The sequence below is a fragment of the Corythoichthys intestinalis genome, chromosome 3, assembly GCF_030265065.1.
Source record: "Corythoichthys intestinalis isolate RoL2023-P3 chromosome 3, ASM3026506v1, whole genome shotgun sequence".
Taxonomy (NCBI): Eukaryota; Metazoa; Chordata; class Actinopteri; order Syngnathiformes; family Syngnathidae; genus Corythoichthys; species Corythoichthys intestinalis.
The window spans coordinates 18904797-18916013 of record NC_080397.1 but is presented as its reverse complement, the minus strand read 5'-3'; the positions used below and the strand labels follow the sequence as shown (position 1 = coordinate 18916013).

The following is an 11217-nucleotide window of genomic DNA, read 5'->3' as shown; positions in this document are numbered from 1 at the left end:
CATGTTGTACCGTGGTTCTAAGTGTTGGATGGTGCGTCTTTCCTCACGTGAGATAATGGCTCATCATCCAGAATGAATTCTTCGGCAATGACTCTTGTTATTCCCTGGGCTTTGGGACTGTCGAGTGCCAGTTTGTCACGCATAGCAAAGGTTTCTGCCAGTGTTAGTTGCGTAGGACCTTTCTTTTTGTCTTCGGTTTTCTTAACATACTCCTCATATTGTTTGTGGTGGTATTTCGTTAAATGCTTGATTAGGTTGGTTGTATTAAAACTTCTTACAGCTGTACCACTACGCTTGACTTTATTGTGGCATATCTTGCACTCTGCCTCTTCGTCTTTGTCGTCCTTTAGGGTGAAATGATCCCACACAGCTGACATTTTTACCGATAAAGTCTCTCGGTAAATTGGGAGACGGTAATGTAAATGTAATGCGTTGAAGGTGTGCTGTGAAATGCGGAACGGATTTTAGGGAAACCGAAGCAAAAACTGGAATGGATTATGTAAATCGATGTGCTGGACAACCCGGACCGGACTTTGAAAAAAAAAAAAAACTGGATCGGAAGTCTGGATCGGAATTTGTCCGTGTTCCGATCCGATACCGATGCGCATTTTTTTGCCCATATTGGCATCCGATCCGATCCAAATGTCGGATCGGGACATCTCCACAAAGGATCATGGATTGGTTTTGCACATTTCAAAATACTTGAAGAGGTCATGTTGCCTTATGCTGAAGAGTACATGCCCTTGAAATTGGTGTTTCAACAAACCGGGATTCAAACGTTGAGTTCCAACAACTTCCTCCATACAACTAGCCTATTTAACTCACTTGCTGCCATAGGTGGGGATAGATTTCCAATCAATTTGAACTGAGAGGTCTAGCTGTGAAACATGATTTTAGACTGCCAACCTGATTGGCTGATTGCCATTCCAAGGTCCTTCAATCCATCCGTCCGTCCGCCAGTTCCTCCTCCTGTGCGCCGGCTGCCCCTTCTATCTCATCAACAATGAGTTGCAAAACACGACACGCCAAAACAGAACCCTGCTGCTTTTCGCAGATTATCAGTCTACTTCACACCGTCGCCTCACTAGCACTAATAAACACAGCGGGTGCGCGGGAGGTGCGTTGCAGAGACGGGCAGCGGTGACAACAAGGTGATTGAGACTGGGGCTACCCCGCTGTTCTCATTCCCGGTTCCCATTCAAATGCTTCGCACCGATGAGCTCAATCAGGAACATTGAACGCTTCAGCAAAAAAACATTTTGGATGCAGTCAGTTCGTTGCCAGTTCAACGCAACTATAAAATGATACGAGCACCTTGACATGTAAATATCCCAATTTTCAAAGGCCAAATCAATGCTTCAGCCAGGGTAATACTGTACTTACAGTCTTTATTAGGGCACGGTATTGGATATAGCTCCTGATTTGGCTGCCATGACAAGCTTGTGATGTTGGCGAGCACGTTAGAGTTGTCCCTGTTGTAAGCAGATGTCATCAGAGAGTTGCAACATTTAACGCTTCTCCTGGGTAAGATGATAGCTCGAAAAGGCCAGAGGCGTCCCATTCGCGGGCCTTGGGAGTGAGGTAATAATGGTGGCGTATAATTCAGGGTAATGAAGGCTGCGCCACTCGATCAGTCATAAAGAATGATAGCGAGGCAGACGTTTGACCTCCACTGGCAGCCCTCCACTCTCAGTAAATGTGTTTGGTACTGGCATTCCGCAGCATTGAGACAAAGGCGACAAGGAGGATGGAATTTGGATGTGATTTAACATTAGGCGAGAACCGGAGACCACATCATAGAAACTGATCACAACCAAGAAAAATGACTTGATACTGTACTCTGAGAATATTGAAACATTAGGACATTTTAGAATTTGGGGCACAAGAAGTCTGTTGACAACCCTTAATTGTCTTCAGTGTTTTCTTAGGTGTCCTGAAATGTGCTCCATAAATCAAATTTACTATTATTATTCAGTGCTCAAGATCCACAAGGATGAAGACATTAAATTACACCTATTTTTTTTTACAAAACAGCATGCATCACGTAGTATTTTTTATGTTAACAAAAACGTTGAGGCCCTATGTTGGAGTTTATTAAGAGATCAATACATTGTTCTTTGCTAGTAAAGTTGAGTTTTGTAGGAAATTACTTCATGTGAGAATTTTTTTGTTGAAAAATTTGACTCCCTGCAGGTACGTCTATTTTCTACTGAACCAAACAAGTTTGTTACTTTATTCAACCGAAACCACGACGACATATAAAAGAAAGTAAATGTCGAGACATATACTTTATAATTATGATGGTGATTTTTGTGCATCTAGTGTAAAATCTAAGAATTTTATAGCCATTTTAAGTTTTGTTGTACTAATATACAAAATAATTAATCAGGATTTTGTTAGGGAACGACTGAATTTTTTGATACCGTTGCTCATGGACACTCATATATGCCTAAGGTAGGTTAGGTGCTTGTTTTGGTTTTAGGTTAGTAGCAGCTTTGGTTTTGAAAATATTTGAATTTTAAAAGTTTTTTTTTTTTTTTTAAATAGGCCCCCTATGAATCTGCCCTGTGCCCTATGTCCCATCAATATATTATGAAGTCTATGGGAGAGACTAAAACAAAACATTGATCATCTGTAAGCATCATTTGTAACATCAAGCAATCATTTGTGGATCTATCTCGCAATACGCCTTATATGGAAACTAGCAGCAGATTAAGGATTTGGCTCGCAGTTTTAATCTTAAAGTAGCCACCTAAAAGATTGCGTGTTTGTTCTTATCACTTCGTTGATCGTTGACCAATCTGTGTAGCCTGTGTTAACATGCGGTGTAGATTGATACGACTGCCACTTGCGTTACCAAAATGATCAGAAATTACAAATAATATTACAGTTGCCGAATGCAGAAGGGATGACACGGATAATGTTGTTACAAGGAAATAATTTAAAGTCATTTTCATCTGGTTGGATTATAGTATATGGTATTATGAGCTCATCGCACATGTACATATAAACACAAATAGTATGCCATTCTGTTTTTCATTGCAGATATTGAACACAATAAAGCTTTTGGACAACACAATTCAATTTCTTGTTTTATTTAAAACAATTGGTGCATGTACAAAACAGGTCAATAAATCACAATTTATAAAATTATTGGAAAAATATTAACGAAGGTGGAGCACAAATCGAGCCTTCCATCATCAAGGTAGAGAGCACATAGTCTTGATATACTGTATGCAGTGCTTAATTTGTAAATCATAAGGTGGGGGAAGGGAAAGTACATATGACAGCGCAGGAATAACAAGACGGGCACAGGTCTTGGAACATACGCTGAAAATGGTGCTGAAAACAACACACAAATGCCCACTTGCCATCAATTTCAGATAATATGCATATTACAAATGTTATGACAACAATTTACAATTATTGAGGCTATACTCTGCACAGCACGGGCAATTGCCCACGTAACCACAGGTGGGACTTACAGTAACGTACAGTCTAACTTGTAAAACAAAACAAAAAAATCAGAGATTACAATAAATAACACAAACCCTTTCTTTTGCGAGTTTCATCCTCCCATCTTCTCTGGCCCAAAGTTCCCACCACCTTAGAAATTGTGCAGCTGAATCCCGAATTTCCCATAAGGGTATTGGCCTGCTGGTGGTGGTCCACCTGGCTGACTGCTGGCGCTGTAGCTGGCCCCCACTCCGGGTGGCGCTGAACCTGATCAGCTGCTGCCACGTTAGCAGCCTCCTGTCCCGGCTTGGCTGGCTGACCGTGAACCCGGCTATCTGCTGCGGCGCTAGCCTCCTGCTGCACCCGGTCCCGCCCGTTACCATGATCACTGCAGCTGCCCTAATCGGCAGTGCTTTTCTGACTCGTTTTGAACCATCTTCCTTCTTTTTGAAAAAAGATAGTAAATGCAACTCTTTTTGGCATGTTGAAATAGCGTTTGATCCTGGCTGCTTGCTCCCTAGATGCCGCAAATTTCCAAAGGTTTTTTTTTTTTTTTTTAATGTCAGGGGCGTGATTTATTGGTTCAGCTTTTCAGTGCATCAACAAATCTCCAACTCTTTCAAATGACGTTAAATTTTTATAAACAACATGCAATTCTTGGGATTTGTTCTGTAAATTAATTTATGCATTTTATTATTTTATATTATACTGTAATGTCCGTAACTATGTGTAATATTCTGATGTAATGTTTTCCGAGGCACCCTGAAGTGCACGCAACGTTACTGTAGTTTTGGTTACGTGATGCGGGAGTGAGATAGAGAGGCACAGCCTGCCGAGAGCCACAAGTTGTGTTCGTGCTGTTAGCTCCATGTGTTAATAAGAAACAAAATTGTCAGCACGTCGTGTGTTCGATACCTTTGTCAACAAAAAGCACAAAACAGGATACAATGCACGGCCCCTTTACGAGACGCTGGGACTGGAGAGCTGTAAGTAGAAGGAAGCGAGGCATTGACGGGTGAGAAGTAAAAGTTCGCTGTCGAATGTGGTGGCAGTCCGCTTCAATTCAATTCAATTTTATTTGTATAGCCCTCAATCACAACAGAGGTCTCAAAGGACTTTACAGAGGCAATATGATACACAATTAGAAATGAAGCAACAAAGATGAATAGATACAGTTCAAGTCCTGGGTATCCCCTATCCTTAAGACCCTCCATGCCGGCAAGGAAAAACTCCAAAAACTCCAGAGTCAATTGGGAGAAAAATGAGAAACCTTGGGGAGTACCACAGTCAGGAGAGATCCACTCCCAGGACGGATAGACAGGAACCCCAGAACGGCTAATGGAAATTAGCAAGCGAAATTATAGTCCGTAAAAATACAGTGGAGTAAAGGAGCAAGAAGAGGTCCCTCTAGTCAGATGAGACGGGGGTAGCAGCGAGGACGTCTATCCAGCCAGGGGTCCGGACAGTCAGGAGGCTGCAGCTGAAAAATAGCCCCTCCCCAGAGGGGAGGGGGGAAAGGGGACACCGGGTGACTAGTGATGAAGAGACTAGACAACTAGATATTAACATTGGAAAATAGAAATAAAGTAAGACAAGTGGTAGGTAGAGTAAGAAAAGGAGATAGAACTCAGCGGCTGTACTGCCCCCCAGCATTATAGCTTCTAGTGCAACTTAAACTGTGAGTCTATTCCGACTTCAACTAGCCTAACTATAAGCTTTGTCGAATAGGAACGTTTTTAATCTAATCTTAAATGTGCAAACTGTCTCGGCTTCTTTAATACTAGCTGGAAGCTGATTCCATAAAACAGGGGCTTGGTGGCTAAAGGCTCTAGCTCCGACAGTACTTTTATGAACCCTGGGAACTACCAGTAGACCTGCATTCTGAGATCGGAGTGTTCTGTTGGGGCGGTATGGAACCAGAGCATCGGTGAGATAAGATGGCCCCAACCCATTAATGGTCTTAAATGTAAGAAGGAGTATTTTAAATTTAATTCTAAACTCGACTGGAAGCCAGTGAAGTGCCTGGAGCACAGGGGTGATGTGCTCTCTTCTATTGGTTCCTGTTAAAAGTCTTGCTGCTGCGTTTTGGACTAGCTGAAGACCTTTTAGAGAGCTTTTAGGACAAGCTGCAAGTAGGGAGTTACAGTAATCCAATCTCGATGTAACGAACGCGTGAATTAATTTTTCTGCATCGCTTTTAGATAAAATATTTCTAATTTTGGCGATGTTGCGCAGGTGAAAGAAAGCCGTTCTACAGGTTTGTTTAATGTGTGCTTTAAACGATAAGTCAGGGTCAAATAAAATTCCTAGGTTTTTAACTGTGGCGCTGGAGGCTACACTTACATTGTCCAGAGTGACTATCTGGGCAGATAAAGAGTCTCTAACACTTTTCGAGCCTATTATAAGGACTTCTGTCTTTTCAGGGTTAAGTAGAAGATAGTTAGTGCTCATCCAGGTATTTATATCTCGGACGCAGGCGCTTAGTTTTTCTACTTGCCTGACCTGCTCAGGTTTAATTGATAAATACAGTTGTGTGTCGTCAGCGTAACAATGAAAGTTAATGCTATGTTTTCTGATGATGTTACCTAGAGGAAGCATATACAGCGTAAACAAGATGGGCCCGAGGACAGATCCTTGCAGCACACCATAACTAACTCTAGAGTACGATGATGATTGCTGGTTTACATTGACAAACTGGTACCTATTAGATAAATATGATTTAAACCAGCAGAGGGCTGCTCCTCTAATGCCTATGTCACATTCTAATCTCTGCAATAAGATATTATGGTCGATTGTGTCAAAGGCTGCGCTCAGGTCCAGCAGAACCAGGATCGAGACTAATCCAACGTCAGCGGCAAGTAACAAGTCATTAGTTACTTTAACTAATGCGGTTTCAGTGCTATGATGAGCTCGAAAGCCAGACTGGAACTGTTCAAATAAACTATTGTCCTGTAGGTGCTGACAGAGCTGTTTAATTACCACTCTTTCAAGGACTTTGGAGAGAAATGGTAAGTTAGAAATAGGTCTATAATTGGCCAGAATATCAGGATCAAGAGTAGGTTTTTTCAAGAGCGGTTTAATAACTGCATATTTAAAGGACTGCGGCACGTAGCCAGTAACTAATGAGGTATTTATTATATTTAAGATAGTGTCAATAGTTAGAGGCAGGGTCTCTTTAAAAAGTTTGGTTGGGATTGGGTCAAGGAGGCACGTTGATGGTTTGGAGGACATTATAATTGAAGTTACATCAATTTGGTCTACAGTGGTAAAGTTATTTAATATTTTAGAGGGGTTTATAGGAGATTCCGAATTCTTTGTCTGCACTTTATCAGACCTAATAATTGGAAGTGATTCATTTATTTTATTTCTAATAGTTGCGATTTTATTGTTAAAAAATTTTAGGAAGTCATCACAGCTAAGGGTGGTTGGGATATAAGGTTCTATTGAGGTGTGACTGTTTGTCAGCCTTGCTACAGTGCTGAACAGAAACCTAGGATTATTTTTGTTTTCCTCTATTAAGGATGAGTAATATCTGGTTTTAGCCGTGCGCAAGGCCTGCTTATATGTCACTAAGCTGTGTTTCCAAGCAGAGAGGGTGTGCTCTGTGTTGGAACGGCGCCAAAGTCTTTCTAATTTACGTGTCGATTGTTTAAGAGAGCGTGTTTCAGCATTATACCAGGGAGATGCTCGTCTCGGCTTGACAAACTTTAATTTGGAGGGAGCGACGACATCTAGGGTGGTACGAAACGTAAACAGAACACGATCAACAAACTCGTCATTAACAGCAAGGCCGGACATCACTCCTTCATAATTAGATGACATGGAGGCAAATATAGGCTGAATTATCTGTTTATACTCTGAAACAGAGTGATCACCTAATGTCCTTTTCATCTGAGTTCTAATCACTGGTGGTGGATTATCTTGAAGCACAAACCGAAAGGTAATTAGAAAATGATCAGACAGTACAGGGTTGTGGGGATGGACACTAAGATCACTAATCTCAGTACCGTAGGTTAAAATCAAGTCCAGGGTGTGCTTGTGACTATGAGTTGGTTTATTTACATTTTGAATGAAGCCAGTCCCATCTAGTAGGTCATTAAAGGCCTTACCAAGGGAGTCACCTTCATCGTCAACATGTATATTAAAATCCCCTACAATTATAATTCTATCCCAGCTTAGCAAAATACTAGATAAAAAGTCAGAGAAATCTAACAAAAACTGTGAGTAGGGACCAGGGGGACGGTAAACCACTATGAACAGAACTGGTTTTTGGTTCTTCCAGTTAGCGTCTATAATTGATAGTGCTAGACTTTCAAAGGAGTTATAAATGTAATTAGCTTTACTTTTTGGGCTCATACCTAAACAAGAGTGTGATATTACTGCCACCCCCCCTCCACGGCCCGTGCTTCTAGCTGTGTGAAAATTCACGTGACTTGGGGGTGTGGATTCATTAAGTCTAACAAAGTCATCCTGCTGAAGCCAAGTTTCAGTCAGGGCCAAAATATGAATATTGTAATCCCCAATTAAGTCATTAACTAACAGAGATTTGGGCGAGATTGACCTGATGTTTAATAATCCGCATCTTATATATTTATTAAGAGCTAATTTATTTTCACTGCTATCAGGGGCTATATGTATTAAATTCTTTGGTCTCGTTCCTATAGTACTCGGTTTTCCCCTGTTCACTATACGAGGCACGGACACAGTCTCTATCTTCTGTCCTGAATTTTGGATTTGTGACAGCTCGGAAAGAGGCGAGTGGTCACTACTAACAGTGTTATGTTTTACACTACAACACTGCGCCCGGGCCCCCACTCTCAAGTGTCACTTTGGGAGACTTAGTTTGGCGGCCAAATTTCGAGTTAAGAGAGCAGCACCGTCCCAAGTCGGATGAATGCCGTCTCGGCGCATGAGCCCGGGCTTGCCCCAAAACGCGTGCCAGTTATCAACAAAGACTATATCGTTTTCTGGGCACCATCTAGACAACCAGCGGTTAAATGATGAGAATCTAGAGTACATCTCATCATTGACCAAATTAGGCAGAGGACCAGAGAAAACTACGGTGTCCGCCATCGACTTAGCAAGTTCACACACCGAGGCTACGTTTAATTTAAGCACCTCAGACTGTCTCCGCCGGGCGTCGTTACCGCCTGCGTGAATCACGATACGGCGGAACCTCTTCCTACTCTGCTTTAAGAGTCTGAGGTTTCCTTCGATGTCACCGACTCTGGCCCCTGGGTAACACCTGACAGACACCGCCGGGTGCTTCACGTCTCTAACTATGGAGCTTCCAATTACGAGAGTGTCTGGTTCAGCCGGTGTGTCGCTGAGGGGGGCAAACCTATTGCTGACGTGAAGCTGCTGGTGCACTAAGGTTGTGCGTTTACCACTGCGCTTCCCCCGTACAGTCACAAATCCCTCCTTAATTTCCCCCGGCTGCACGGGGCTCGCTGGGGGGCTAACTGCGCTAGCAATCCTACTACTGCAAGCACGACCTGCCACTACCTGGCTATAGCTAGGACTAGCTTTCGTCTCTAGAGTGCAGAGCCGTGCTTCTAGCTCAGAAACCCTGGTCTCCAACCCTGAGACTAAGCTACACTTCCTACAGCTACTACTGTCCTCGACGAAGGAGCCAGGGTGCTCGCTATACATACAGCACACTGAGCAGAAAAGACGGGAGGACGAAGGCAGAGGGCTAGCCATAGCTCGGATAAGCTAGGCTAGCAAGATAGAGCTAAAGAGGAGAGGAGAGTAGTTTTAATCCACGATCTGTCCGATCGTGGGATAAAACAAAATAAGGAGCACTAGGAGAGCCGAACTAGCCTAGGATCGATTCTCCGATGTGTCCGTTGGATAAAACAAATTGAGGAGCACTAGGAGATTAGCGACTAGTAGCAGCGCTAACAAACAAACGATACACTCACCGGATGTGACGTCACAGGAAACAACGGTGAGCTTTTATTTTGTTTATTGTTTTCTTATTGTTGCCACAATAAAGTGGAGAAAGCTATCAATGACTCCTCTCCTTCTTTTCCCCCCATTCAGGGCAATTACAATACATTTAAAAAAAAAAACATTTTTATATAACTATTATTTTCTATACACGAGAGGTGCCGGATCTGCCCAAATAAGTCCCAGAATACAGGGAGGCCAAAATCAAGAGGTGTCGGATCTTGTTCCGGCAAGATCCGGCTCAAATTAACACCTGACTGTATGTCCATCAACGTTTGTTGTGAGGCACATCAAGTTTGCTTCCCTTGCTAACAGCGTTTTCCACCTGTTAACACACGAACAAAAACGTGTAACACTTGAATTTATACATTTAGAGTAAAAAGTCTGTGCATGACTTGTAGTAGATGAGTGTTTGGTTTCCATTTCTTTATCGTTGAAGCTAATGACGTCTCAGCTGTGATGCAACACACAGAATCATAGTCAAATTGAACATGTTATTGCTTTGTGGTGGCACTGTCTTGGTTCAACATCTGCCTTCATGAACACAAAACTCCCATATTCATGTATTAGGACACATTCAACTGGATGCTTCGGAGATTTTCAGGTCACTGATTTCGTTTCCATCCACTGCTGTTAAATCAATAAAATACAAAGCTATGTTGGTTGTGGCGACTTCTTAGCCATTTCTTCGTGTTGTCCTCGCATGTCATGATGATGGCAGATGGATGCGGCATTTCCTAATTGTCTTTTTTGAGGGATTTTGAGAATAATGCCACTCCAGCTCCATTATTGTTTTGGTCGGAGAAAATGTAAAACAGAAGTCGCGAGCAGAAATGCGGAAGTAAAGCGGAAGTACCTCGGAAACTTGTCTATATGCAGTGAATTATGTTTCTTGTATGTAGTTCTCTAATGAATGGTTGTGCATGTCATTCAGGTACTACTACATGTCAGTTCAGGTGACCTGCGAAAGATGTTCATCACCTTTTGCTCAACGTCAGCACAGATAGGTGTGAACCCCCTTAACCCCAAAGAGGATCAGCGAGCAGTTAAGTGGACAAACAGACAAGTCTGTGCTGATAACAACATAATCTCCCTGGTGGAGGTAATCATGTAGGGCGAGCACGTGGTTTGTCCCTTCCTGGCTGTGCAGTTGATCCGTATGCAGGCAGCGTGTAGCGTCCTGTGGGGGGCTGCTCTTTTCTACATGTCTGCTAAATGACAGTAATTATTTTCCTGGGCTGCAGGCGACTCATGCATGTTTTATTTCTACCTGCACCTCCCCCATCTGCCTGCATGGCCACGCATGGCACACGCCGTGCTGGAATGGTAGAGGAAGAAAAAGCACATTTTATACCTCTCCATATCTCCTTCATATGAGTCCCAGAGGGTTCCCCCAGCCTCGGTTCTTTCACCGAGGAGGCCGAGGCTTTTTATGGTTCCGGGGGGGTTAGCGAGGCCTGACAGATGCTGTTAGGCTGCTCTCACGATGGTCCAGATACAGATAAAGATACCTAATGGGGGTTTGTGCACGCTCTCTGCTGTTGTAAGCATTTTACTTCAAAATGGCTACTATTTTTCAATTCAGGTCCCGCTGTCACTCAGGTTATGTCCACAGCTACACTCAAAATATATTTCCATTTGGTGCCAAAGCAACAGGTGTTGCTACATCACCCTAAACAGAAGACCTATGCAGCCAATCAGATGCTGGAAGAAAGTCTCTCCCCAAAAACGCACATACAAAAGACAACTATAGGGTAGTATAGTGGATGCACGCCAGAGCACAAGAACAGTATTTTGAACAATTGCAGG

The 11217-nt window shown here is 42.8% G+C and overlaps 1 protein-coding gene across 1 annotated transcript; it reads right to left on the bottom strand.

Moving 5' to 3' along the window:
- Window positions 1-6637: 6637 nt before the first annotated feature.
- LOC130914004 (uncharacterized) lies at window positions 6638-9397 on the bottom strand. The gene has a single exon (XM_057833029.1). The coding sequence runs from the start codon at window positions 9157-9159 to the stop codon at window positions 8281-8283; it is 879 nt and encodes a 292-aa protein (XP_057689012.1). The 5' UTR covers window positions 9160-9397; the 3' UTR covers window positions 6638-8280.
- Window positions 9398-11217: the final 1820 nt, after the last annotated feature.

Excerpts from the sequence above, each read along its gene's own strand:
- LOC130914004 (XM_057833029.1), bottom strand. The coding sequence starts at position 9,159 with ATGGCTAGCCCTCTGCCTTCGTCCTCCCGTCTTTTCTGCTCAGTGTGC.